At 39.4% G+C, this 27,993-nt stretch overlaps 3 protein-coding genes and 1 long non-coding RNA gene across 4 annotated transcripts; 3 read left to right on the top strand and 1 right to left on the bottom strand.

Annotated features, from left to right (window-relative positions):
* The first annotated feature begins 1,199 nt into the window (after positions 1-1,199).
* On the top strand, positions 1,200-5,928 carry rgra (retinal G protein coupled receptor a). Its single transcript, XM_067610200.1, has 7 exons — positions 1,200-1,511; positions 1,910-2,066; positions 2,532-2,653; positions 3,355-3,508; positions 3,610-3,727; positions 5,030-5,143; positions 5,764-5,928. Exons 1-7 carry the CDS (start codon positions 1,433-1,435, stop codon positions 5,905-5,907), a joined length of 888 nt encoding a protein of 295 aa, XP_067466301.1. The 5' UTR covers positions 1,200-1,432; the 3' UTR covers positions 5,908-5,928.
* On the bottom strand, positions 2,590-20,875 carry LOC137197083 (uncharacterized). The gene is made up of 3 exons (XR_010931347.1): positions 20,791-20,875; positions 3,341-3,490; positions 2,590-2,676 (listed from the first exon to the last, which is right to left on the bottom strand). It is a non-coding gene; the product is annotated as an uncharacterized lncRNA (long non-coding RNA).
* slc18a3a (solute carrier family 18 member 3a) lies at positions 15,790-19,631 on the top strand. Its single transcript, XM_067610199.1, has one exon. It carries the CDS (start codon positions 16,266-16,268, stop codon positions 17,826-17,828), a length of 1,563 nt encoding a protein of 520 aa, XP_067466300.1. The 5' UTR covers positions 15,790-16,265; the 3' UTR covers positions 17,829-19,631.
* chata (choline O-acetyltransferase a) lies at positions 19,201-27,919 on the top strand. The gene is made up of 15 exons (XM_067610196.1): positions 19,201-19,317; positions 19,640-19,735; positions 20,126-20,317; positions 20,761-20,879; positions 21,487-21,540; positions 21,667-21,847; positions 23,692-23,869; positions 23,982-24,151; positions 24,770-24,870; positions 25,008-25,136; positions 25,223-25,345; positions 25,436-25,577; positions 25,783-25,845; positions 25,938-26,075; positions 26,212-27,919. The coding sequence occupies exons 2-15, from the start codon at positions 19,688-19,690 to the stop codon at positions 26,641-26,643; spliced, it is 2,070 nt and encodes a 689-aa protein (XP_067466297.1). The 5' UTR covers positions 19,201-19,317; positions 19,640-19,687; the 3' UTR covers positions 26,644-27,919.
* The last annotated feature ends 74 nt before the right edge of the window (positions 27,920-27,993 follow it).

Genomic DNA, 27,993 nt, shown 5'->3' with positions numbered 1-27,993 from the left:
TTTTTTGAATGATGATTCAGACTTCCATATGATTTAGCACTTTATACATTTTCACCTATATTTCCCAAGATTCCTGATCTTATAATCCTGAGAGTGAGACAGACTTCAGGCACACAATGTCAGGCTTGTTTCCATGCTGACCCTATGGCACGAAAAGCTGCAGTTGATGTTGCAATTGAAACATGACAAATCCATTGAAGGCTGGGGATGATGGTGGGATTTCATGTTATTTACACATTTTGTTCGGCTGAAGTAGCATTTGAACATCCTGGCTTTAATTGTGGGCCACATTTTTCCCTCATCACACAGTAAACTCCAGATTGAATCAAGCCTCTGCCAACACATGTTGTGTCTGCAGTTCCAAAAGTGCAATTTTGTTTTGTCCTGTATCATTTCAGGCAGACACCAGAGTTGGTTTAATCTCTTGAGGTCAGCGTGTCTGTCAAAAGTTTTATTCTGTGCACAAAACAAAAACAGAAGCACGGTCAACAAAACAAATGCTGTTGCGGGGCACTGAAGTTTCACATCCACTCGTCAAAACAGAGTCCTGCCATATGGGACAAAGGATTACAAAGATACAGACCAACATGGATCCTCAGTAGTGTATTTACACTAATCACTTTGTTTCCTTAATCAGTGAATGGGCAGGGTTCCTGTGATTAACTGAAATTCATCACATACTTTTTTTTTGTTTTAAACATAAACTGTGCATGAGCTGCAAAGCATTGGTGTGCATATCAAACGCTGGCAATCTGAGAATAATCAACCACTTATTCTTATCTTTTGCCTGCAGATGACAGCTCAAACCATATGCCTTAACTCTCATTCACAAGCATATTTTAACACTGTAGCCTCTGGATGTAACCTTGAAATCAAACACTCATGCTCAGCTTGCAGCAAAAACACAGAGCTCTAAGAATAAAGGGAATCCTTGTTGCAGTTAATGAATGGGGATCTTTTGATGTTACAGTTGGAGGATTTTGTTTTCTCACTCAATGTGGGTGCAGTTCTGATTGGCAGGAGGCTGCAGCTTTACAGACACCTGTTGTGTCTCCTTAAAGCGACGCGGTGTTACGGGCTGCATCAAACGTATCCATCGTCTGACATCAGCAGCGGCTGCATCCTCACCGGGACACACAAGCAAAGACACAAAGGCTTGTTGTGTAACTAATTGAGGGCTTTACTGTTGCGGTGGGCAAATACGCATTAAGGGTTACGGTTTGTGTGGTTATGATCATTAAGACATTCCTGCACGGATTGGGGCGCGAGAGAGAGGGGGGCTTTACATAATAAAGTGCATGCTTTTCACGTGAAATGCCCCTTTAAAAGCTGGCTTCCTTCGGTCACACTGAGGCACAACGTAAACGAGCGGATAGAGAGGAGTGAAAAGTGTGTGACAGCTGCACTTTTGTTGTGTCAAATCGGCTTCAGGATGGTCTCGTCTTACCCTTTACCGGATGGCTTCTCCGAGTTCGATGTGTTCTCCCTGGGATCTTGTCTGCTGGTGGAGGGTGAGTGTTTTCGTTTTGTGCTGGAATTCGGCCAAATACTACGAGGGCTGCATCAGCTGAGTGTAACATTAACCTATGACAGGAGCGGGCGGCCAGCCCGGCCACTGACAGTGTGATATAGTGGGAGGACTTCTGTTTAAACTCGCAAATTAACATTCACTTATAATAGCGCGTAAAAGAAAGAAACGACTCTGTTTGTGTGTGGGTGGGTGTGGGTGTGTGTCGATGTTTGCAAAGATGTTTACGCTCATGTTAAAAATATCACGGAGCTGCATGATCATCATCTACAACAACAACAACAATAACAAGCATCGCTATGCTCACTGATTTCCATTCATGGCTGCATTACTGAGCTCATTCATTCACGCTCTTTCGTGTTTATTTCTGCTCCACCAAAGGTCTCTTGGGCTTCTTTCTAAATGCGGTGACAGTCGTCGCCTTCCTTAAAGTGAGAGAGCTGAGGACCCCCAGCAATTTCCTAGTGTTCAGTTTAGCCTTGGCTGACATGGGCATCTCTATGAACGCCACCATCGCTGCTTTCTCCAGCTTCCTGAGGTGAGTGATGTAACCAACCTCCCCACCCCCTATTTCATAATGAAGATCAAGCTCTGGCTATATGTGGCCAAAAGGAAATATAATGAGCGAATAATACCGCTGTCAATACTGACTACCAGTCCTTGACATGAATAAAAATGGAGCTGTGGAGTCGGTACCACGCTGGAGAGTCTTTTCTTATTGTGTAGAGGAGGGGGAGCGGTCAATACACTGCTAAAGCCTATGTCATGATGTGCAGAGGATTTTCAAGCTGTAATCAGGAGATGGGGGATGCTGTCCACAGTGATCATGTGTCCAGGAATTAAATTATATACGTGTATATATATAGTTTTTTTTATATATAGACCCATTGTCTGAAAGAAGTAAATTAATTGATTGTCATAATGGCTCACCCAAAAGGCTACTATTTCTACTCATTCTATTTAAATGAATAAACTAATTTACAAACATACCATCTGTCTCCAGGTATTGGCCTTATGGCTCTGACGGATGCCAGACTCACGGTTTCCAGGGTTTCATGACGGCTCTCGCCAGCATCCACTTCATAGCCGCTATCGCCTGGGACAGATACCACCAGTACTGCACCAGTAAGTCACACCTGCTTCCATCCCTGCCCAGCAGGAAATGAATGAGACAAACAAATAAAAAAACAAAAAACAGATGCATTCCACTTTCCCTCCCCCGTGCAACACATGCTCATTCAGTCACTCACACACTCATGACAGCCACACACACTGAGAAGGTTTTTCTTCTTTGTCAACAGCCGTAAGAGGCCAGCTGGTCAACAAGTGGCCTGTTGTCTTTGTCTTTGCAACAGACTGTTCTTATCACCATGTTCGAATAATAACAGACAAAGTGTACTATTAATATAAAAAACTGAGCAGTAGTTATAGGCAGATAAGAAAATTGTGTTTAAATTGCTACCTGGGAGACTTCAGTGTTAATAGAAAACCTTTGTCTTACGGTACCATGACACCAAGAAGGAAAGTAAGACCTGCTGCTATTTTTAGCCATCATTAATAGCAGGATACAAGAGAAGGAGGAACTGACTCAACACCTGAATTGCAGTTCTCACACCTTTCACTGTGGTTATAAGACAGCTAGTTACTCCGGTGTTAAAACAAACAGCTCTGCCTGCATGATTTAATATTGGTCTTGCTATCATTAAAAAGTAGTGCTTTAACAGTACTTTACTAGATTGAGAATAAGCATGTAGTTTAGCATGGATTCATATTGTTGGAGGTGTTAAAGACAATGGTAATAAATGTTTTGACCTTGTTCTCGTCAGGGACAAAGCTGCAGTGGAGCAGCGCCATCACTCTGGCTATATTTATCTGGCTCTTCACCGCCTTCTGGTCCGCCATGCCTCTCATTGGCTGGGGAGAGTACGACTACGAGCCCCTCAGAACCTGCTGCACTCTGGACTACAGCAAGGGAGACAGGTATTGAACACACTCTTCACAATGTTATCAAGACAAACATAGACGTCTTTGTATCCTCTATTGCCTAATGCCTTTTGCTCATTTCTTTCCCCCTCCCGCAGAAACTATGTGTCCTACTTGATCCCCATGAGCATCTTCAACATGGCCATCCAGATGTTTGTTGTCATGTCCTCCTACCAGTCCATTGCACAGAAATTTAAGAAGACTGGAAACCCCAGGGTAAGTAAACAATGAAATCCAACAGCTCTAACAACATACAGAAGGGTTAGAAGTGGTTCGCCTTCAGCAATTTTATGTTTTTCATGCTTCAGTTGCTCCAAAACCAAATTTAATGACATGCTTGACACAGGTAGAAATAGAAATCATTCTGAAATACAAGAAACTGGCAGTCATAACTAACAGAAGAGTTATGCTTTATGCACAAATTCTTACAACATTAGGATTATTCCTGCTTTGAAGTTACCTATTGGGAGGAATCAGAGGAATTCTCCATATATTGACATCTATTTAATCTCTTCCTGGCTCAAGCACAAATTCCTGGTGTGGTCTGTATTCAGAGGAACAAAATGGGGTGTGTGAATAGGGAGGTTGCTCACTGTGACAGATATAGGTCATTGCTACAGGGGGAAGACCGAGTGCTTTATTCAGGAATGCGGACAGTAACTGGTGCGCTGTGAAAAGAGTAATGTATTTCCAAAGAGCAAGTTTAGTAGTGGAGTTCCTCAGGGGTTGAACCAGGTTGCATTACTTTATGTTGCATAAACCTATTACTCACAGTCATCTGAGTTGGCTGCAGACGCTTTCATTGCAAGCACAAAAGGCTGCAGATACACCAAGCCTTCCACCAGAACAATGCAATTATGTAACCATGAAAAAGCTTATAGTCACACACCACCCAATATGTGAAGCACATGACATGTACGCTGTAAAACTGGGAGGAATAACATTGTCCAGATGTGTCCCATGGCCAAGAAGTAGTGAGATGTTGTCTCTGATGTAGCTTTATGAAAACCCTCAAATGCCTCTGTAACTAATTTGTCCAACCCACAGAACTTTTTTTCTTTTTGAAGTCTAGAGGGAATCCAAAGATCCCAAATATGTCAGGCTGAATTTTGGAGAAATGTGTATAAAATGATGCTCAAGATACCTGCAATATTTCCATTTGATGGAATGGTGCAGCTATAAAAAACTAAAGGGGAAAACTGGATTTTAAGGGGTTAACTCAACACTCAGAATAATGCCTGCTTTGGCCTGTGGATTATAGCAACCTGCCTCTTAACTCTCTAGCTGGTTCTGTTGTCTAAGTGAGCATGAATGATCTGAACACAGATACTGTTTTTCTCCCAGACATTATCCCAGCCGTGTGACTTGCCCCCAAGTAAAAATCCTCATGACACAAGGCATATTTGTCTCCTCCACTCCTTATGGTTGATCGGTAACTAATCATTCTTGTTCTGATCCTCTCTCTCTCTCTCTCTCTCTCTCTCTCTCTCTCTCCTTTCTACATTTATCCCCCTGTAGTTTAACCCCAACACTCCTCTAAAGACTATGCTGTTCTGCTGGGGTCCCTACGGTGTCCTGGCTTTCTACGCCGCTGTGGAGAATGCCAACCTGGTCTCCCCTAAGCTCAGGATGGTAAGGACAACTACATGCACACAAATACCCTCCAACTCAGACATATTAATGAATATATTTTAAAATGAAACTCATATAAGCAGCTCACACACTGGATATACACACATATAGAGTAAAATGTTAAATCTTTGTCCTTATCCATAAGACCTTAAGCTACGTTGGTTATGTAATTTTTGTTTATGTTTGTTTGTATTGCCTCAAGTTGCAATATTTTATTTTTCTTAAAAGGATGCAAAGACTTGAATAAGGAGCTTGAAAAAATAAAATGTTCATTAAAGCGCAAAAATGTGTAGAATTTGAAGATTTCTGACTTTGGCGCTCCCTGTGGTGGAATCAAAACAGACATGCAGAGCCAACTAATAATAAAATAAATGGGCAAAAAACAACACATACAGTAGACCACACCAGTTTGCACCAGGATTGTCTCATTTTTCTACAAACAAAATCCATCAGAATCATCTGAATTCTGATATAATCATATAAGAATTCTACACATAGTGGCTTTAATTAACAGTTCTGCTTGATAACTGTATTTTGGTGCATTTTCATAAGAATCTGTAGTGCTTCTTGAGGTCTTTTGAGCACCAACAACCTTTTTATACTTGCACCTGTCTCTGCAGATCGCTCCTATCCTGGCTAAGACCTCTCCCACCTTTAACGTCTTCCTGTACGCTTTGGGAAATGAGAACTACAGAGGAGGCATCTGGCAGTTCCTCACCGGGGAAAAGATTGATGTGCCTCAAATTGAGAACAAGTCCAAATAAACTAAGCATGCAATAATTGTACACACTTTCTGTCCTGGTGGTTTCTCACAGGTACCTAGATGTTTCTGTTTGTGAGTGAGTGTATGTGCATGTGTTGTGTCTTGAACAGTGGTAGTCATTGTCCCTCGTACTGGATTTGTTGTCCATTGTTTCTGCAGTTGTATTTCATAATGGATTTTATGAACAAAAATTGAATCGGCATATTGTAAAAAAAAAAAAAAAAAAAAAAAAGTAAATTGAAAATGTCCAAACAGTTACTCTTGAGAGGGACTACTGGTGCTACTGTACTGTAAATGCAGCAAAACTTTGGATTTGGCTACTTCTGTAACAAACATGTGATTTATCTGGTGTTCTGGGTTCAGTGTGAAATCTAATGTGATTTCTGTTATTTAGTAGGGATGACTTTCATTTTGAGTTCATCATAAGAAACTCTTACTGTAAACAGACATAATCCATGTCATCGAAATATTCAGTTATTTCCAAGATTGACTTAAAATACAAGCAGTCCTACAAAGAAAGTAATGTATGGACTTTAAACCCAAATTATGTAGCGAATATTGGCGTTTAATCTTTTAAATTGTTTACCTCAAACATTCATGTAGCTTTACTTTTCTTTTAGCAGAAGCATGATATAAATAACTGGTCCACTTGCCAACACCTCTGTTGCCAAAAGGCAATCATCTGAGCCCTGTCAATCATCCTTTAGTATCTCTTGGGTGCAAAATGTCCCTTTCAGTCATTCAAGTCATTTTTCTCCTCAAAAACTGCCTTTCTCCATCCTCTGGTCAAAGAGGGGATGCCTTAAAAGATATTAATGCAGCTAAAAAAATCATATTTATGAAGTTTGTACCCTCTCTGGGGACATGACATGACAGGAAGGCATCCTTCTTTGTTTACTGCCCCTGTCTGAAAGTGTGTGCATGCCACTGATGTCTCGTCACGCTCTGTGAGGTCAGAAGTGATCTCTGTATCCAGAGTAGAACAGCACTAATCCTCAAAACAAGAGGACCATTCTTCAATACACAGCCCCCACGACAACTTAGAGATTAGTCCGTGGCTGTAGATTAACTGGACGTGCTTCTCGTCTCCAGATTTGCATATAGAATAAAGGCAACACTCTCTGCAGTATATAAATAGAATCCAAATCAGAGAAGCAGGAATTGATTATTGGTATTCGTTTAATAGAATTTATAAATGATTCCTGGTTTAGTAGGCTTTGAAATTGAAGTAGCCATGGCTGCTACGTAATGTCTTCATGATTGAAACACTATTTAATTTACCTATTTGACTGTTGCAATCATGAAATAATATGAATATTACTTTTCCTGTTATGTATAATTTTGTTTCCTCACATACTTTACGGTAGAAACAGGGTATTGCTTTGACATTTCGCAATTATTTTTTTGAAATGTATTGTCTGACCACAAGGTTAAGCAATACACAATAACAAACTGGTTATCATATAATCAATATTCTTACAGTAGGTTTCAAAAACCAAGTAATCCACCGTTGTGGCATTGTTTTAATATAGCATATGATTTAGTATAATACAGGATAACAAGGTATGTTGTTGACATAAAAGAAACATACAACAAGCCTGACTTGAGCAGAGTGTGTTTCTAAATTGAATAACATCATTACAAGAGCCGCTGATCCAAAAAGGGGATATTTTTAACATGTCCCATTTCTATAAATGTCGCATGCATATGGCTTGTGACATCATGATGAAAATCCTCAACAGCACAAACAGGCCCATTCACACCCAAACTCTCCCATGTAATTGGACAAATAGCTTAAGTGTGCAATTCTTTGAACATTATAAAGATTAGCTAGTAGTTGACTGAACATCTGGAGCCCAGGTGACAATTAGCATTGATCCCTAAGAATCTTGTAAACTCTACAGACTTATATTTCCAATCTTATTTGTCATGGTTTGAAAAAATGTACTGTCTGTCCATTTGCTGTTTATAATTCAAAGAATGTGATCCTCCACAGAGAGATTAAACTGAAATATTAACAACTTGCAAAGATCCAGCAATTCTTGTTTAATTAATAAATGATTGAAATGGTATAAATTCTTTGTCTTTTTTGCATTATTCATAATCAAAAAAGCAGTGGGGTGCTCATCTAATGCATGCTACGCAACTACTATTAATAACTAAGATTTAACATATCCACAGTGCTGGTGACATTTCAAATGACACTGATGAGTGTCAGCGCAATCACAGTGAAGTAGACATTCAACAAGCATGATGAAGATAACACCCAGAGGTTGCAACGTACAGTAGAAGCTCCCAGTTGGTGTTTCTAAGCAGATTAATTGACAGCAGCCTGTCAGTGAAGCAGGCTGTTGCATAATTATGTGGTAATGACACATGTGCAGCGGGCAAACCCGGCCCCTGTAGCATCATTTACTCCAGCTAATTCAATCATCTGCCTGAAAACACTATGGATTACACTTTTCTGATGTCAAAGAAATTAATTTGAATTAAGGATGAAATTTTGCCACATGAATCAGTCCTGTACAGATTATTTTAATTATATTTGGTATAAAACGTCCACCAGAACCTTCATGACATGAACATCAAAGTCCCCAGATACTGATGGACATATGGAGCTGTCATCTGGCGGGAAGAGTTACTTTGACCCCACTTCCTAAACCGCTGTAGGCAAACATGGTCATCTGTCAACACGAATGGATTTTTAGAGTTTCAAAGAATATTATGCAATAAATAAATAGAAAAATAAACTTCACATCGAAGTAAAAAAGTAATAAACCCATCTAGATCTAGTCAGTTGGACTTTTTTCCTTTAACTTAGAAAACAAACATCTCTTGGCCTCTGTGAACTGGTAAATAATGTTTGTACAGAGTATTTTGTATAATAACAGGGATTCCTTGTTCACCCAATGGAGGTATATATAATATGTTAAAATTTCTCCCTCATGTTAAACGTGCAATAGTATCTAATAATAATTTATCACCACAACTGATATTCACAGATAAATTGCTTAAACCACATTCGCCAGAGACTTGCGTCAAATCACCGCTGGATTATGTTATACTTTGAATCCAAATGTCTGGCAGACCGTAGTTTGCCTTTTTCCCCCCATCGGCTTTCCCTCCCTTACAATCAAACATATTCAGGTACTTAGAGTTCACTGAGGATTATGTCTGGTCAACCAATGAAGTTTTCATATGGGCCTTTTGAGAGGATTACACAGCAGCATGACCATGAGTGCAGGAGAGAGAGAGAGAGATAGAGAGAGAGAGAGAATCAAACGGAGTGAGGACTCTTCCAGAAATAAATAATGTAGGGGATGCTGAGGATGATTGTAAAACAACATAGAACTGGTTTAACTGTCAATCCTACCAATCAACAACAAGCTAAAGATCATGTGATCAATTGTATTGATGTGCCTTGCAGTAGCAACGTCACAGTAACAATTTCCAATTGTGGATTAGAAGAATCAGCTGACTGTAGGTAAATAACATGCGGTTTATTCATGTTAAACTATGCTTCATTAACTAGCTGTTGAATACGTGCTAGAATTGGAAGAATATAAAAAATGATTATAATCACATGGTACCACTTTCTAAAAAGGCATCCTTTATAAAAGATGTATAAATTGTAACTAACTTTACTGTACTAATGCTTTATAGATCAGTTATACGCCATTAATAACAACAACTGGCTAAAAACATTATTAAATTATTTATTAACCATAAAGTCATTAGTTATAAACCCTTGTAAAAGGTGCATTATTAGTCAAGAATAGAGGTTAGGTTGTAGCATTTTTCTCTCTCTTTTATTTAACTTAGTTAAGTAAGTCATATAGGTGGCAAACATATACAACATTTATGCCAGACTCAACTCAAAGAGGCAAAAACTTAACAGTTCCCCCAGTCAGCCTTATTCTTAATCCTTCCTGTGCAAAGAATTAAGTAGCTGTTCAGTGAGGAGTGGAGAGAATAGAGTCTTCCCTCCAACGTGTAGCGCATAATTTTGCCAAATCAACACCAATCAAACTGGATCACAGTGTTTAGTAGAATCAGACGGACAACACCTCGTGATTGACCTTACATCCAGCCAGGCGCGCAAAAAAAAAAAAAAACGAGGTGAAATGTCGGTCTGCTGCCTCAGGTCAACCACACTTTGCTTTACTCTGTTAGTGATCTTAGCTGTCAGATGTGAAGCCGATTATATAACCCCGACCCCATAAAACTGCATATACACACACACACACATACACATGCACACCAACACACATCCTCTTGTTGAGCAGCCACAGGACAATCAATGGTAATACTGAACACAGCTGCTCTTCCAATCAATTCATTGAACTTGAGAAATCACGCCATTTGAATGCAGCAGGATTTACATGAAACAAAATGGAGATGTAACAACATTGTATACACATCTTTACACAACAAATATACACCTAACAAGTTACATATTAGGGGAAAAAACATATTATTTGTTTAGAAGAAACAGTATTTTTACAGGATTAGTGTTTCAGTGTAATCTGGATTAAAGTAGGGCTGTGCGTCACTGCTCTTTAGAAATCGCTGTTTTAATTCAATAAACCGCTCACTTTGACCAGTATACGGTGGACAATATTGTGACCAGTTCACACTTTTCACATCCTGACTTACACACAAGAGCACACAGAGAATACAACAGGTTGTAGAGAAATATATAACACTCTGCTGAGCAGCGAATGTCACAAAGATCAGGACCATTTTTACTGTTACAGTCATGATGCTAAGATCATTTCATGGCATCAGAGATGGTGCTGATGGTTCTTTTGAGTCTTCACAAACGCATGTAGAACACTTCACACTATTTCCTTTCATTTACCAAACTTAACTGCATGATGAGGTGCCATTTTCCTACCTGTTGCCGATTCACTGAGACTAAAGGTCAAATCAGTTTATTTAAAGAACACATTTAAAAAGAACAAACACTGACCAAAGGTGACAAACTTTATCTGTGTTCATGCAGGGGCGGTATGTTTACATGCAATTCTCCTCTTTTGTCAATATGAAACTCCGCAGTCAGCATTAACAGCAGCTGCACTATGCTTTGATTAAATGAATGGATTTCACACATGGGGATGTTGTTGCTTTTAATCCATTCAGCTACATGGATTATGCTATCAATCAACTTTTCTTGCTTTTTCAAATGCAGAATACGTACAGCACCAAGTAAAGGATGTATATTTAATATTGCATCGCTTTCCATTTCCATCTGTGATCAGTACACTCTCCTCTCTCTAACTGCATTTACTCAAGCACTTTTGCGTTTATCTGATGGCTGTATCTACTTGTTTCTTTCCTATTTCAGATTACAGTAATAAGAGGCAAACTTGCAAACACAGTATTACTACTGCCAAGACTTAATTTTGTATGTCCAATGTGAAACTCACAACAGAAAGGTGGCTTCACAGTCTGTGAATGAAAAATAGTAGATTTTCCTACATCCAACTCAACTTTTAAGGACGTCTCACAAAAAAAACCTTCTCCCATCTTCTTTCCTTGATTTCCTTCTTCCTTCCTTTTTCTCCTTCTTTCCATATTCCACTCTTTTATTCAATTAACCCTTCCTTCTTTTCTTCCTTTCTCTGTTTGATTTTAAAGCATAAAATATTCCCCAAAGTTAACCATAACTTTGCTCTATCTCACAATAAGTACTTTTTTACAATTTCCTTTCCTTCTTTCTTTATTTCCCTTTTCCCCTCCCTCCTTCTATCCTTCCTTCTTTTCTTCCTTCCTCTTTTCAGTTGTTCTAAAAGCATGAAAATCCCCAAAACTGGAGATACAAGAAAACCTAAAAACACTACTTCTGTTTAGTGTGTTGTTTAAGTTTGCACTGCTAACTTTTGTTGACCCTTACCTCAGTAATATTTGAACTTTTATCTTTACTTGTGTTATTCCACTGTGGCAGTGATACATTTCTTTAATAAAAGGATTTCAGCAGGTCTCCCACCACTATCTGCTACAGCTGGAATCATGTGAACTCTGATAGTCTGATAATCGAGGAATTTGCCTTTTGAAGGCCTTTACAGACATATCTCTGCCCTACTTTCTGCCTCGGCAGGCAACTTGTTGCTATTTTCTGAATCTTTACTTTCAATCTATCCATTTACAGATTTCAGTTTATGTAAAAATAACTTCATTTTGTAACCATTCAGTGTCACCACCAGGGTTATTTCTGGTGTTAAGGCTGTGTGCATTTGGCTGCAGTGGCTTGGGATTTTGCATGACCATTAGAAATTAATACTTTGGCAACTGCACAAGATTACGTGGTGATCTTGAATCTCCTGAGCTTGGTTTCAAATCAGATCAGAGCAGAGTCACCGGGAAAACAGCAAAAAAAAAAGTTGATCCCCCCACCCCAACACAGCCAATCCAGTTACGAGGACAGTCCTGACTCCACCCCTGACAACAGCCAAGAGGACACTGAACTGAAAACTGACATTTTTTTCCAGAAAAAAAGGTGAAAAGGGGTGACTGGTGAAGTTTGAAAAGTGTTTACACTGAATCTTTGTGGTTGTTTACCCGTAACTCTTGGCTGTCTGTTTGTGTCTCTCGGGTGAACCAGGAGCCTACACCGAGTTTAGGCCTTCATGATTCTGCTTAAGCTTTCCAGTTACAGTTTGTTCACTGAGGGAAATAAATGTGATTATTAAAGCTGTTCTCTCACTACTGTGACGTAACATTTAGTCTAAAAATAAAACAGAAAGTTTTTGAGCCCCTTTTTGGTTGGATTCCTAACATTCATTGCCTGGATTTAACCTGTTTACGTCAAACAAAGCCTCTAGAGGGAAACGACAGGCTGGAACTGAACAAGGCAGAGCACTGTATTTACTTTTCTTTGACGGTCTCAAGGCACATTCATGCCTCTCAACTCAGGACCACTGAACTACTTCAGGAATCAACCTTTGTAGCTGTCTGACATACTTATAGATGCAGATGATTCAACATTATATGCTGTGTGTACAAAAACAGTCCTGGATCTCTAAAGAGAGGAGAGATACAGATAAGATAATAACTAAAATAAATGTTTATATTGCACAAATCCAATCCAACATACTGTCATATATCAAGCATTGTATGAATGGAATCCAAAAACTTGACTGACTGCTCAAGAAAATAGTGGGTCTAGTTTAAAAAATAATATTGAAAATATTGAACCGCAGATAAAGTTAAACAATTTTTGCCATTTAGTCTTTGTCATTATGACAGTACTTATTTTTTCAGACGTTGTCTGCACTTTCTTGTGTTGTACCTGATGTTGTATGTAATGTTATATTGTATGGATATCATATGGGTATCATGTCATTATAATTGGTTGTGTCAATGCATATATGAGCTTGGTGTTGCCTGTTGTATTGTCATTGTTATTATGCAATTGTGAGTTGAGTGTAAGCCGTTCCGATTTGCATTAGGGCTGCAACTAATGATTATTTTCATCTTTGATACAAAGAGATTCAAATTACTATCATGGACAACAAGGAAAAACAGGAAATAATCAAATTTTAGAACCTGAAACCATCAAATATTTTATATTTTTGCAAAAAAAAAAACTGAAAATAATGATTAATCGATGATCAAAATAGTTGCCAATTAATTGAGTAATCGTTGCAGCATATTTTCATATGGATCCCAGGATGATCAGCTGCTGTCATACAACTGCTAACAGGGATCTAAATGAACAAACACACATCTGATTGTGCACTCACACACTGAGCAGCAGGAAAAAAAGTTATCACTCTCACAGTTTTCCCGATTTCAGTGTCTAACTTGTGTTTTAAACATCTTGTATGTTTATCTTGTAGTCATTAAAGGTGTTGGCTCAGCCTGTGACTGGATCATCAGGTATACGATGTGTGTTGATATATGAAGCCTTTTTACAAGATACAGAGTGCTGACAATGTAATGTGGGTATTGTTACACTTTGACAAGTATAAAGAGTTATAGTTGGAAATCAGTTAAGTATTCCCTTACTTGTTCACTGGAAATCTACAGGGATATGAGGACATCTACTGGCCAAACAAGGACAGATGACGTACACAAAGTGGTCCAACAGGGATTTTTTTTCTCCCTTTTTGCATCAATAAGAAACATGATTGAAACCCTGAGATGTCAATAAAAAACTCATTAATAAATAATATGTTTACACATACATAACTGCCTCCACTTTCATTACATTTATAGAATCAATCATCATCAAATCATGTTTTAGTGCTAAAAATAAAAAAAAATCAGCAGATTTAATTCTATATCTGCAAATATTTAGAGGGGAGTTCATACTTTTATGGGCCCATAGTTCAAGATTTGAGGTTTTCCTCTAATTAATCGTTCCTGTCTTTCTCCACTAGATGTCAATACTGTTCTTTCTCATGCTTCACTTCTAATTATCAATCTACCACAAAACATGACCAGCCATTTACTGTCATCTCCAAGCTTAAGTTTAGCTCTTTCTGAAAACAAATAGCTCTGCTGAAAAAGGCAACAGAAAATAGACAACACTTTTCTGGGATAATTTCAACAGTTTACAATCCAATTTTCCTTTTTTTAAAAAAGTAATTCCAACAAAAGGTGTCAGTATCTTAAAACAAGCCTTAATAAGACAGTTGATTCCAATCTGAAAATTGATTAAAGAAAGTTCTCTAAAGGGGCTGATCTGCATTTTAAATTGAGTTATTTCTCTCCATTAGTAGATCGCTTTCACTATGATCAGTAAATGCTGCTGGTGACAGCTGCTGGAGCTTCTCTGCGCCAGTAGATGGCAGGATCGAACTAACTTTCAACTCCCAGTTCACTCTACTCATGCAGGGTGACAGTGAAACAAATGTGATTTATGGAAGTTTACTCAAACATGAGAGTAATTATGCCATTCTCTGGGTTAAACTGAAGCTATTTGTGTTCAGCTTGGACATTTAAACTTTGTGAGGTTCATTTAAAAGCTAAAATAGTTCAAAAGAACAAAAGAGAAAATCCTAAAAAAAAAAAAAAAAGAACAAAGGTTCAAAAGAAGACATTTTAGTTACGTGCCGTTAATGCGTTCAGATTCAGGATGAAATCCAGTCAACAGTTTTTCTCGGATATTTTGATACTGATCGTGAAGATCAAGCTCTGACATTGTTCAGAAACAGAGTAGCAGTGGTAAGATATTTCTCTTCCAACCACATTTATCATGCACACAAGAGGAGGTGAAAGCGCAGCATCAGCCTGATCAGGGGTTCAGATACGGGGGGCTTGATCCTAAACTAACGTCAGACACAAACAACTTGCTTCTAGAAAACAAAATGCAGAGAAAGGTTGTATTAAAGGGAAATACATTTGGGGAAATTACAAATTTTTGTAGTTTTCTTCACTTCCTTTCAAGGACGTCGTATGTGGAGCTGTCCACTCCACTTTGGTGCTGAAATCAATCCGTTTTGTTTTCAATAAATGCAGTAATCTGTGTGTATTTTTATTTCTTCTTCTTTGAAGCAGTGTTGTTTGAAGAGATCTAGTTTAATAACATCAGATTTCCTTCCTTCCTTTCTGAGTCCACGTAAAGTTAAAAGCTAAACGTTGCCAGTTTCAGCGATTAAAAAAAACATTCTACTTTTAGACTTAAATCAAGTTGAGATTATTGTCATTTCAAATTAAGATGGTTCAGTAAAACTGAAGCAAGCATCTTTAGTTCTGTTTTGAAGCAACTGGCTGGACAGCAGTGTGCACTCGGGATTTTGTGTTTAATTAGCATAAAAGATCTGCTAGAGAGCAGCAGGACTGTGCGTCACAGCCAGCGGGCGAGGATGGGAGCGAGGGGGGGGGGGGACACCTATGGGAGTCAACAAACTGCAGTGTGTATTCCTTCCACGGCCGACAAAAACCAGTCCGGTTGATGTGAAATGATGACTTAGCTCACAGCGTTACAGGTGACTGGAGACAGCTGGGAGCGCCTGGGAACCGGAGAGGCGCTGCAGACGGACCTAAAACAGCGAGTGCGCTGATGGAGCCGGCACTGAATCCCTAACCTGTGAGTGCTGTCCGGGACCAGCACGTCACCTGAATGACGGAATATGAGACAATGAAGCAACTAGGGACGACAGGAATAAAACGTCAAGTCAGTTTTCCAAGAGTGGAAAAGCGCGTGCGATGACGGACGGCGCAAGGGACAGAGAAGAGGTAAAGCAGAGGAAAGTTATCTAGCTCAAGAAGGGCTCCCGGTGCTGGATAGGAAAACTTAATAAAAGACTGAACAGATGTGCCAAGTGTGAGTAATTCTGTAGACAAATCAACTGGGGGAAAGGCGATTTTCTTTTTGAAAAGACGAGACTTGAGCCGGAAAGAGAGAAAATCATGGAGCCGGAGGGCACCACAGAGGGACAAGCCCCTAATATGGCACAATCTGCCGCCTCCAAACTGTCCCAAATGGGCGAAAGAACTACTAAAAAAATGGACAATGTAATGCAAGACCCAGTTCGGAAGAACCGGTTTATCCTAGTGATAGTCTGTACAGCACTTTTGTTAGACAATATGCTTTACATGGTAATTGTGCCAATTATACCTGATTACCTTGAAGAGCTACAGAATGCAGCGGATCGTGCCGAAGCTGCTGTGCAGCACACCAACTCCACTAACACCACCATTCACAAAGCAGCCAAGGGGAACTTCGACCTACAGATAGGTGTTCTTTTTGCCTCCAAGGCCATCCTGCAGCTCCTGGTGAACCCGCTAAGTGGCACGTTTATAGACAGGGTCGGCTATGATATCCCACTCTTCATCGGACTCAATGTTATGTTTCTCTCCACCCTTATATTTGCCTTCGCTGAAAACTACGCGACTTTGTTCCTGGCGCGCAGCATGCAGGGCCTCGGCTCGGCTTTCGCGGACACTTCAGGGATCGCTCTGATCGCAGATACTTACACAGAGGAGGCAGAAAGGAGCAAGGCGCTGGGTATTGCCTTGGCTTTCATCTCCTTTGGAAGTCTTGTGGCGCCCCCCTTTGGAGGGGTTCTCTATGAGTTCGCAGGGAAGCGGGTGCCTTTCCTGATTCTGGCCTGTATCTGTCTCACTGATGGTATATTGTGCCTACTTGTGCTAAAGCCCTTCTCCAACCGAGAAAGAGAAAACATGCCAGTGGGCACCCCCATTTATAAACTGATGATTGATCCCTATATAGCTGTAGTGGCTGGTGCTCTGACAATTTGTAACATCCCTTTAGCCTTCCTTGAGCCCACTATTGCCAACTGGATGGAGGAAACCATGCACTCCAGCCAGTGGGAGATCGGCATGACATGGTTCCCTGCCTTCTTCCCTCATGTCTTAGGTGTATTTCTCACTGTCAAATTAGCAGCCAAGTACCCCCACCTCCAGTGGTTTTACGGGGCAATAGGTATGGTGTTCATAGGCGCGAGCTCCTGCACAGTGCCAGCCTGTAAAAACTTTGGACAGCTCATGATCCCGCTGTGCGGAATCTGTTTTGGCATTGCCTTCGTGGACACGGCGCTGCTGCCAACTCTGGCTTTCCTGGTGGATGTGCGACACGTGTCAGTGTACGGCAGTGTGTACGCCATCGCAGACATCTCTTACTGCGTGGCCTATGCCCTGGGGCCCGTGGTGGCTGGACAGATAGTGCACGACCTGGGCTTTGTTCAGCTCAACTTAGGCATGGGCCTCGCCAATGTACTTTACGCACCGGCGCTCCTTCTGCTGAAGAACGTGACGCAGATGAAGCCGTCTTTCTCCGAGAGAAATATGCTCCTAGAGGATGGCCCAACAGGACTGTATGACACTATTAAGATGGAGCAACGAGAGAAGAAGAGAAAGGGTTTATGTACTACGATCGACGAGAATGGCATTGAGACATTTGTGCAGCGCTCCCATTCAGAGGAGGAATCCTCAGGGGGAGAGTACGCGTAAAAGACCTTTAACTGAGTGTAAAACTATCAAAGTGCCCATGTAGAGTTGTGTGCATCCCGTCTGATCCAATCAATTGCATAACACGATTAGGATTGTGTAACTTCATCAATTATTTACTGCTTCTGGTGACAGTTCCTCCGGGTATTGTCAAATCAAGTAGCTTCAAGCTTGTGCAGTAGAAAGGCGCGCGCTGGCGTTTATTCATCTTTAAGTGAGAGTATTGTGAACGATTTGTTGAGATAGATGTCTATTCATTAACAGTATTTATCACTGTATCAGAAAAATGGATCCATATCGTATTCAGGGATTATGTGTAAATGTACTTTAACAAAAAAAAAGAACAATTATAATGTATGCGTGTAATCTGTATTCATTTTTGCCAGAGTTGTGCTGCTATAAACTCGATATGCAATACTGTGTGTCACACAACAGATTTAGAAAGATAAAACAGAAGGAATGGAGCTGAGATCTGCGTCTTGTTGTCTGTTTATTTTTGGATGATGTACTTCTGGAATGCATATTGTATGATCTGCGACTGTACATACATGTATATTCATGTACATAATTAAATCAATATTATGTGAAAGACATTATCAGTGTTAATTATTTCTTCAGATATTTCATGAAATTATTCATTGCGGTTTAGAGAAATATATTTTCTTTTATAGGTGAAGGAATCCACAAAATCAAAATCCTCGTGATGATACGCTTTATAAATACAACCACAATTTTAAAACTATGTTTTTCACATTTCCTATTCCTAGATAATTTTGAAGTCAATTAGATTAAACTGATTAAGGCCTACAAAGACCTAGTTTTGTGATCCTTGAATGAGCAATACAAAACAACCGAAAGTGAATCCAGTCCATTATAGAGAAAGTCACTTCTCCGAATAAAAAAATACAATTGGAACAAAATATAGTGCTGATTTCATGTAGGATCCTGAAGTTTGATGTTGTGTGTAAAATAAACAATTTGTCCAAAAAAATGCAAATATTTGCATATAATATTAAATACACAATGCCAATTAAATCAGTCAGATGCATTGAAATGGAAGCAACGTCTGCGCCCAAATGCCTCGATGGAAAATGTAAAAAAACATTCAAATAGCCAAAGCAAGAAGTCCATGCAAAAGACATCCTAATTGTTCTTCTGCACAGAGTGCGAGCATCTGAGCCGTTCAGTCGGTGTCTAAATAAGGTGGGGTGAAGATGTGAAGTGCCAAATAAACTTCTCGGCGAATAGCAGGACTTCTGGGAGGAGCCTGGCTGCCAAGGAGGGTGAGGTACCCTCTCAGCATCTCTCCTGAGCCAGCGAGGGAGTTGTGCTCTTGCCATGCTGTGGGGGTTGAAAGATGCTCAAAATGATTAAGGTGGTGAAATTTAAAAGAAATTCTGCCAGGAACGGATTCCAGACAAGATGAACAAACCTAAACTTCTTGCTTGAGACTCAGGACGAGTAGGATTGTTTGTTTGCTTTTTGCTTGCTGGTGAGTAAACATTTCATTGTTATATGATGGATTATTTCAAATTTGTAGATTTATTATTCTACAGCTTATTAACATAAAATGCGCAAGTTTGGGCAACTATTTTGAAAATTATGCTGCATGTGAAAATCTTACAAAGTGCGCATTCTTGTATTTTTGTATAGTAATTCATTTTTTATTGATTAGCAATCTACATTTGTCTCAAATATTCCACCAGGATGTCTACAGATAACTTCTCTCAGTCGTCTGTCAGTGACGGTCTGTTTTTTAAAGCGCATCCTCTTGCCGGAACTTAATACTGATATAATTTTATTTGTGGACACAGAGTCTCTGAGGGAATCAACCTGCTTGACTGCCCCTCTGCACCGCCAACATGCCAGTTCTGGACCGAGAGCCCTCAAAAGATTTAGGGGGCGGAGATGTAAATATCTTATGTTTATCTGACTTATATGGACATAGAATATATTTCACTTGCGTTAGAGATGTTTATCAAATAAAACTAAAGATCATTAAGAAAATTAGGGCATAAAAGTGAGTTTTAAAAATTGAGATTTTGTAAGAGGTTGATAACAACAATTCACCTTTTCATTAAATTTTCTGTATTTTCATCAGAATGAGTCAAGTAAAATAAATCATTTCCAGTTTTAAAAAGTACAGATACAAACTTATTTAGTAATCTATTCAAATTATTTTCTTAATGTGATGTATATGTGTCAGAGCTGGAGACTTTGAAGTTTTCTATACTGAATTGTGGACACAAATTTAGTAAAAATTGTTCATGAAAGAGTTTTCCATCTCTCACTTTCTTCAGCGTCTGCCAAAGCTGCCGCTCCCCACCCTGAAAGACACACTGGACATGTACCTGAGGTGCATGAAGCACCTGCTCACTGAGGAGCAGTTCAATAAAACCCAAAACACAGTGAAGCAGTTTGGAGCCCCTGGAGGAGTGGGGGAGCTACTGCAGAGCAAACTCGTGGAGAGGAGGGAGAGCAAGGCCAACTGGGTAAAAACACACCAAACACCCCAAAATATGCTGTGCAATTAGCAGCATTAAAGCATCAGGTTATACTGAGATTTAGAATACTACATTACAAACACACAAGTATTATGCAACAAAAGATATCAGAAGTTAAGTTGCGTGAAAAGTTTTTTGCCCTCATCATTTTATAATCACAATGGTACAAATACAATATAATGCAGTTTTGAAGGCCCGATTAGTAATTTTTTGACCATACACATTTTAATTCCAGTCCTGTTTTACATGTTTCCAAAATATTAGTGATGTAAACAAACATTCTACAGTGTCCAAAAACATTATGGATTTATTTTAAACATTTTGATTTCTAGTGTTTAAGTACCGAAACATCAGCAAATCAATTAGGGACTGACGGCGGGCTACTCTTTTGTTTGCATTTAGCTCACAGATTGTTCCATTTCACTTTGTAGGTGTATGACTACTGGCTGAATGACATGTACCTCAACAACAGACTGGCTCTGCCCGTCAACTCCAGTCCTGTGATGGTTTTCCCAGAGCAGCACTTCAGAGCTCCCATCGACTCTTTAAGGTATGAGACACAGAACAACCCAGAGACAAAATGAGTCATGGGAAATCTCACAGGGTGATTCAGTAACACAGGACAGACAGAATATATTTTTGTCTGATGTAGACTTGCCTTGTGACTTTCACTACAACAGGCACAGCAAGAGAAAAAAGCTGCATTTTGTGTTGGATCATAAAAAAAAAACTCTTTATCATCACTCTACAGGCAATTTTTGATTATTAAGGCATGAAGACTTAAGAAATGATAGTCAAACTGTATGAATTACTCCAAGACTGGCTTTGATCGAATATACCAAAATGAACACTTCCTTGCAACACATTGACAGATAGGGTCATTACCCAGGAAGCCTTGAGGGCTGAGAGGCCAGGTCAGGCTACTGGTGGCAAAGTTAATAGACAATGAAGGCTGCTGTATGTTTAAATGGTATTGATCTAGGGCCAGCTCCTTAAGCAGATGATTTACATAAAGCATTTATGCATTTAACTGTAACACAGCTACACAATAAATCAGAATCATTCCCTAAAGTCAAAGGAATACATGTAAAGAGTGACTAGTACAGTATGTGTGTGTTTTGAGATGTATTTTACAGAGCATGCTGTTTCTTCCCTAGGTTTGCTGCACACCTAATATCTGGAGTTTTGGAGTACAAGACTCTTCTTGATGCGTAAGTGAATATATGAGAGCAGAAATGAGTCAAAACTTTAGAGATTCAATCAGATCAGAAATATTTCACTGGTGGTTGATGTGTAAAAAAATTAGGCCTGATGAAGTCATGTGTGTCTGTGTGTAGACGTGCTCTGCCAGTAGACTACGCTCGGGGCCAGCTGGCTGGAACCCCTCTGTGTATGGAGCAGTATTATCGCCTGTTCACCTCCTACCGCCTACCGGGGCCTGAGAGGGACACACTCGTGGCCCAAGAGAGTAGTGTGATGCCAGAACCTGAACACATCATTGTGGCTTGTAAAAACCAGGTCAGGCAGTCAAAAATATTTCACAATTGTCATAGACTAGTTTGACAAAACAATCCCAACTAAAGGTCCACTTACTAGTTTTCATCATATCGTACCATGGTCTTCATCGGTGGATGGAGATTGCTCAGTTGTCATGGAGATGGATCTGTTGACATGAGAGTGCAGCACTTTCAGGACCTCTTATCTGTGTTGGCTTATAAATAAAGCATAAAAAAATCATTCTTGACCTTCGAAATAGCAGTTTGATAAAACGATCCCAACTCAAGGTCCACTTACTAGCTTTTTCCAGAGCCTTCAGCCATATAAAAATCATCAGGAGTCAGAAAAGAACTTTCATTCTTATTAGTTGATGAGCCAACACGAATCTCCATGACAACCTATGAAGACCATGTGACACAGCACGTCAGATGCGCTCCAATACAAATGTGAAAATGTTGAATGATCCACCGATCAAAAACATCAGTATTGTAATTAAAATAATAATTTGAAGCTAGTATTACTCATTAATGAAAAGAAGATTGAACAACAGATGATCCACAGTTGTTTATTGAGAGTATCGCCTCACAGTAAACATCAAACAGAGAACGTTTAGAGTGATGGTTTCATTCACTTACTTATATAAGGCTACACATCATGTTCCTGTCACAGTAGAAGGATCACCTCTAGCTTTAGTCTGACGGTAAACAGGCTCTGCGGGCACTATGCTAACTTATCTCTCAATGACTAATTGACAGCCAGAGCCCATTAACAAGTGCTCTCTGTTAAGTTAATTAGGTATAGCGTGTGTGACATTTGCACATCAGCCAGCAACCTTCAGCACAGCCACTATGTTGCAATTCTACAGGAAATCAAAGGGGTTTACTTATTACCACCATTAAGTCCTTTGATGAGAGATAATGGACCAGGGCGACAACTAACAATTATTTTCTTTATGGATTAATCTGACAATTATTTTCTCGATAAATTGCTTTGTCTATAAAATATACGAAAACAGTGAAAAATGTATATATTGTTATAATTTCTTAGAGTCAAGGGTGACGGCTTCAAATGTCTCGACAAGACAAGAACAGCAACATCAGATTTATGTAGACTATATAAACTAATTCACCTCAAAGTGAAAAAACTGAAATGGTGCCACTGGACACTTTTGAGTGGAAGTTTTATTTATTTATTTACTTAAAGGATAATTCCAATTTATTACAACTTGGCTGTTATTTGCGTAGTTTGTGTTATCATTCTAATTGGTAATAATTACTTTATACTCAGCAAGTCAACTGCTGGGACTTGGAAACACAGCAACATGGCTTCAACCAAATCCCCAGGTTGCAGAAAACAAAGGCAAACATTTAATTTTTCACCACAAACTGTCTATTGTAAACACCCATCACAGTTTACAGACTGACATCCTGGTCCTTTGGCCTACCGTATACCAGCGTACAGTGATTTCCTGTTCAGTGTGGTTTCAGGTGTGCGCACTTTCAGTTTCATCTCCAAATAAAGTGGGTTAAATAACCTGGCTGAAGTCATTCATCGTATCATATTTCCAGATCTTAACAATTACTTAGGAAGGACCAATGCTGTCATAACCGATGCAAATGATAACTAAAACTATGTAAACAAGACCAGTGTTCTAATAAACCATATTTATCCTTGACATATCAATTGCCCTGACCACGCACAGCCAAGCAGACATCCATGTGTCCATGTCATTAGTAAACAAATCCTCCTATGTCACTGCCCATATAGTCACTCAGGAGCAGCATAGATTCCCAGCTAATATTAAAGTGATATTTGAGAAACAAGTGCACTGAAACAGCTTGTGTCCGATCTGAACCTCTGTCCAGTTCTTCGTGCTGGATGTGGTGATCAATTTCCGCCGACTGAATGAAAGAGACCTGCTGACTCAGCTGGAGAAGATTGTCAAAATGGCTGACAGTGAAGAAGAGCGACTCCCACCTATTGGTCTTCTCACTTCAGATGGACGGACAGAGTGGGCTGAGTCTCGCAGTGTGCTCATGAGAGGTGAATTTCTAATACAAGTCCTATTCTTTCCACTAGAAACTGTCTGAAGTCAAGTGGATACCAATCTTTTTAAGTCTGTTTGTCCCACTAAATTGACTTTTTTCTGCTCTAGAATCAACCAACAGGGACTCCCTGGACATGATCGAGCGCTGTCTGTGTTTGGTCTGTATGGATGACGCCAGTGGGCCTGAGCTAAGTGACACCACGCGGGCCATGTTGATGCTGCACGGAGGAGGAGTGGCCAAGAATGGGGGCAACCGCTGGTACGACAAGCCCATGCAGGTTAGCGAGCACAGTTAGCAAGTAAGGCTACTTTAATAATTGCCCCACTTCACTTGTTGCACACTCTGAGCTGGAGCCCTGAATTATATTTGAGAATTAGTTATTTGAGAAAAAGTTAATAAGAAGAATGAAATAAAGATGAAAGTGTAGATGAATGATGGATGCTATAGAATGACAGAGTCAATTGACTTCTTTAATTACTGAGGAAAATGACAGACATGACAGTGAGAAAATTCATGTTCTGCTCTTACAGCGCCAGAGGATGTAATTAGCCAATCCCTCGCCAAATTAAGAATTTACTTGGAAGTTACCATTGGATAATAAGCTCCCAGCCTGAGAAATGTAATTTGCATGAACTTTGATATATGTGTTTTGATAAAGAATTCAGACTACTTGAATGAATTTCATGACTCATATTCACTACGTAGAGAGTTCTCTAAATAATTCCTTCACTGCAGGATGTAACGTATTGAGGGAAAATGTAGTTTCAGTGTATAGCAGAATGCACAAGTAGTTTAATGAAACTGCAACTACACAGGAATTGAATCTTAGTTAATCTAGTATTGAAGTATGGTTGAACTTGAGGAAACCCCACTGAAAGTCGCGTGACTGTGTCAGTTTGTTGTAGGAGCTGACGGCTGCTGTGGAGTTGTGTGTGAACACTCGCCATTTGAAGGGATTGTCCTTGTGCAGTGCACAGAGTATCTGCTCAAATACATGTAAGAATAATTTGATTTCTATAATGTAAAATGATTACGTGACATTGTTGATATATATTTAGAAAAACAAAGTAGAACTTTCTAAAAAGGAAAAAAAGGGAAAAGCTAGTTGATATTATATCCCCGTGTGACACCAGGACTGGCAGTCCATCAAAGCTGGTGAGGGCTGCAAGTGTGAGCGAGCTGCCTGCACCACGCAGGCTCCGCTGGAAATGTACTACGGAGATTCACAAACTCCTCGCCTCATCTGCTGACAAACTCCAGAGGTCTGAGTTTACTCTGGTGTTCTATTAAATCAAACAAATGAGGAAATGCTTTCTGCTAATAGCAAAATGTATTCTTATTTGCCCAGGATGGTGAGAAATCTTGACATGAATGTCCACAAGTTCTTCAATTACGGGAAAGAGTTCATCAAAAAGCAGAAAATGAGTCCAGATGCCTACATCCAGGTTGCTCTTCAGTTAACCTACTACAGGTAAAAAGCTAAATGTTACAGGACTGATTCTTACATGTAACATTAATCCGCAACTCAGAACTACAAGACTTTTTCTCTTTGTTACCAAAGATGTCATGGCAGACCTGTGTCGACCTATGAGAGTGCTTCCATACGGCGTTTTCAGGAAGGCAGAGTTGACAACATCCGCTCAGCCACACCAGAAGCCCTGGCCTTTCTCAAAGCAATGACTGATGGGAAACTGAGCACAAGCGTAAGATGCTAAATGAACGGTGCAGCAGAGTAAAAAACTCAGCTTGAATAAAGTAGTGAGGCTGTCACTTGTCTCCACTTTTAATAGTGTCATTCAATCTTTAGCTTCAGTCTGTCTTGATGCACTCCACCATGAAAGACTATGCTTACTGTAAATAAACAGGTTTTATAGCCTCATATTGATTCTCAGTTGTTTACTTCTCCAGGATGCAGAAAAGATGGAGTTGTTACGAGGTGCCATAACTGCACAGACAAAGTATACTATTCTGGTAATTATTCTCTAACCTCGCCTAGATTTTATGTTACAATCTTGACTACAGTAAAAAACAATACTTGTGCATTTTCTTTTTTCCCGTTTCAGGCAATTACGGGGATGGGAATAGACAATCATTTACTAGGATTACGTGAAATCGCACATGAACTGAACATGGAGAAGCCAGAGATATTCAAAGATGAGGCTTATCTCATCAGTAATCAGTTCATTCTCTCTACAAGTCAGGTAAACTCATATGATTTTAATACATCATATCGAAACTATGCCCATACTTGTCTTAACCTTTCTACCTACAGCAGTATTTGAGCACACTAGTAAAACTGTCCATAGTTCAGCACTGAAGTGTTCACTCTTCTCTCAGGTTCCCACTACTGTTGAGATGTTCTGCTGCTACGGACCCGTGGTTCCAAACGGATACGGCGCGTGCTACAACCCTCAGTCAGACCACATCATCTTCTGTGTGTCCAGTTTCCGCGAGAGCTCGCAGACGTGCTCAGCAGAATTTGTCAAGTGTCTGGTGCAGGGACTCCTGGACATGAGGGATTTGTGCAATAAATGCAACTCCAGCGCCAATCCATCAGAGCAAAGAAAGGGTCAGACTCTGGAGATGCATACACAAACGGAAACAAACTGGCAGAGCAAAACACAGCAGAGACCAGTTGACCTGAGCAAACATCAGCAAACCCTGCCACAAGTTCTAGTGAAGGCACCAGACCAGACTAAAGTGGAGGCTCAAACCCAAACCTCAACACAGGCAGAGCCACAAGCTTTGAAGAACGAAAGTAAATCATAGAAAACTGTTGATGCCATTGAACACAGTGGTAGTGTGATTTTAGATGTATTCCTTTTGAGTCCTTCACAAACTATACAGTGATAAAATGATACAAAATGTTACGTAAAACCTGTATTGTTATATACTGTTTTGTAAAAGTGTTGTTGAGAATCTAATCTGCTCATTCTTGGAGAATATTAGAATTGTTAGGTTATTATAGAAGACCTTTCTGCTGCTGTCACAAAAAACACCCAATACACACAGGTTATTAAAACGTCTGTCAAAATGGCTTCTGTGGGTAAAAAAAAAAAAATCAAGCCAAATTTGGGCTTTTGATTGTTGTTTTGCACTAAATTGAGATGAATCAGCCAAAAAAGTAAATGTATTGTTGGGGGACGATCAGTGCAGTTGTGGTTGGTGGTAAATGAGCAAACGTTAATATGGGAAAAGAGATACAAACATACACAGAGGTTCATTCTCTCTTTTACATATCTGCATCATTTCCTCCATGACACCTGTCAGTCAGTGTGATGAGGCAAACGTAGTCTGTGAGTTATGATAAATGGCCGACCATCTCACTATATGTCAACTTGCAAATAGCATGCGGCTATCTGATGATTTCCTGAAGATTATGGTAAAACTAGAATCTCCTATGCAAATATCATTTGTGTTGTCTTCATAAATTGTTGTGTCTATTGTACCAACAGTACATGTGGTATTACTAAAATGTCTGTTTAAAAAAAGTATCCTTTCATAAAATCAGTAATCATATCTTTAGACAATTAGCTCATATCGCAGTGTATCCCATATACTAGGACTTACACTGTGCTAGTGTAAAAGGAAAGAAAAAGCAACTGACCACAATCTTAAAAGGATACTTTTCAGTTTATTGAAGAATGTTTAGTGTGATTAAAACTGTGAATTTGTAAATCTATGAGCAAAATATATCAATTAAGTTATTTATTTTTGTATGATATAACCACGTGTTGCAGGGTATAAATGTGAGTTTGAAAAGTAAGTATATGAAACTTACTCCCAAGAGGTGATCACTGTGACTGTCAGAGTATTGTATTTATAACTGTTGAATATTAAAAAAATATGAATAAAAAGAAACCAAAATAAAGACTTATGTTAATTCTGCTGTTTATAGATGGATATTGATGCATATGAATGTTTTAGATGCTCGGACACTGTGCTTCATGAAATATAGTATGTTGTAATAGGTGTAACAACAACACCTCACACACAGATCCACTTGTATTGTAGAATCAGGATATGTTTACGTTTTGTTTTTTAATTAAATATAATCATGACTAATGATTGAAATGAATTTTGAATGAAAAAAAACTTTATTTACCATAGGATACTGTG

The sequence above is a fragment of the Thunnus thynnus genome, chromosome 14 (assembly GCF_963924715.1).
Source record: "Thunnus thynnus chromosome 14, fThuThy2.1, whole genome shotgun sequence".
Classification (NCBI taxonomy): Eukaryota; Metazoa; Chordata; class Actinopteri; order Scombriformes; family Scombridae; genus Thunnus; species Thunnus thynnus.
This window is presented reverse-complemented; position numbering and strand designations above follow the sequence as displayed.

Excerpts from the sequence above, each read along its gene's own strand:
- rgra (XM_067610200.1), top strand. The coding sequence starts at position 1,433 with ATGGTCTCGTCTTACCCTTTACCGGATGGCTTCTCCGAGTTCGATGTG. Across the intron at positions 2,067-2,531 it reads GCTTTCTCCAGCTTCCTGAG|GTATTGGCCTTATGGCTCTG; the intron begins GTGAGTGATGTA and ends ATCTGTCTCCAG. Across the intron at positions 5,144-5,763 it reads TCTCCCCTAAGCTCAGGATG|ATCGCTCCTATCCTGGCTAA; the intron begins GTAAGGACAACT and ends CTGTCTCTGCAG.
- slc18a3a (XM_067610199.1), top strand. The coding sequence starts at position 16,266 with ATGGAGCCGGAGGGCACCACAGAGGGACAAGCCCCTAATATGGCACAA.
- chata (XM_067610196.1), top strand. The coding sequence starts at position 19,688 with ATGCCAGTTCTGGACCGAGAGCCCTCAAAAGATTTAGGGGGCGGAGAT. Across the intron at positions 23,870-23,981 it reads TCGCAGTGTGCTCATGAGAG|AATCAACCAACAGGGACTCC; the intron begins GTGAATTTCTAA and ends TTTCTGCTCTAG. Across the intron at positions 26,076-26,211 it reads TCATTCTCTCTACAAGTCAG|GTTCCCACTACTGTTGAGAT; the intron begins GTAAACTCATAT and ends CTCTTCTCTCAG.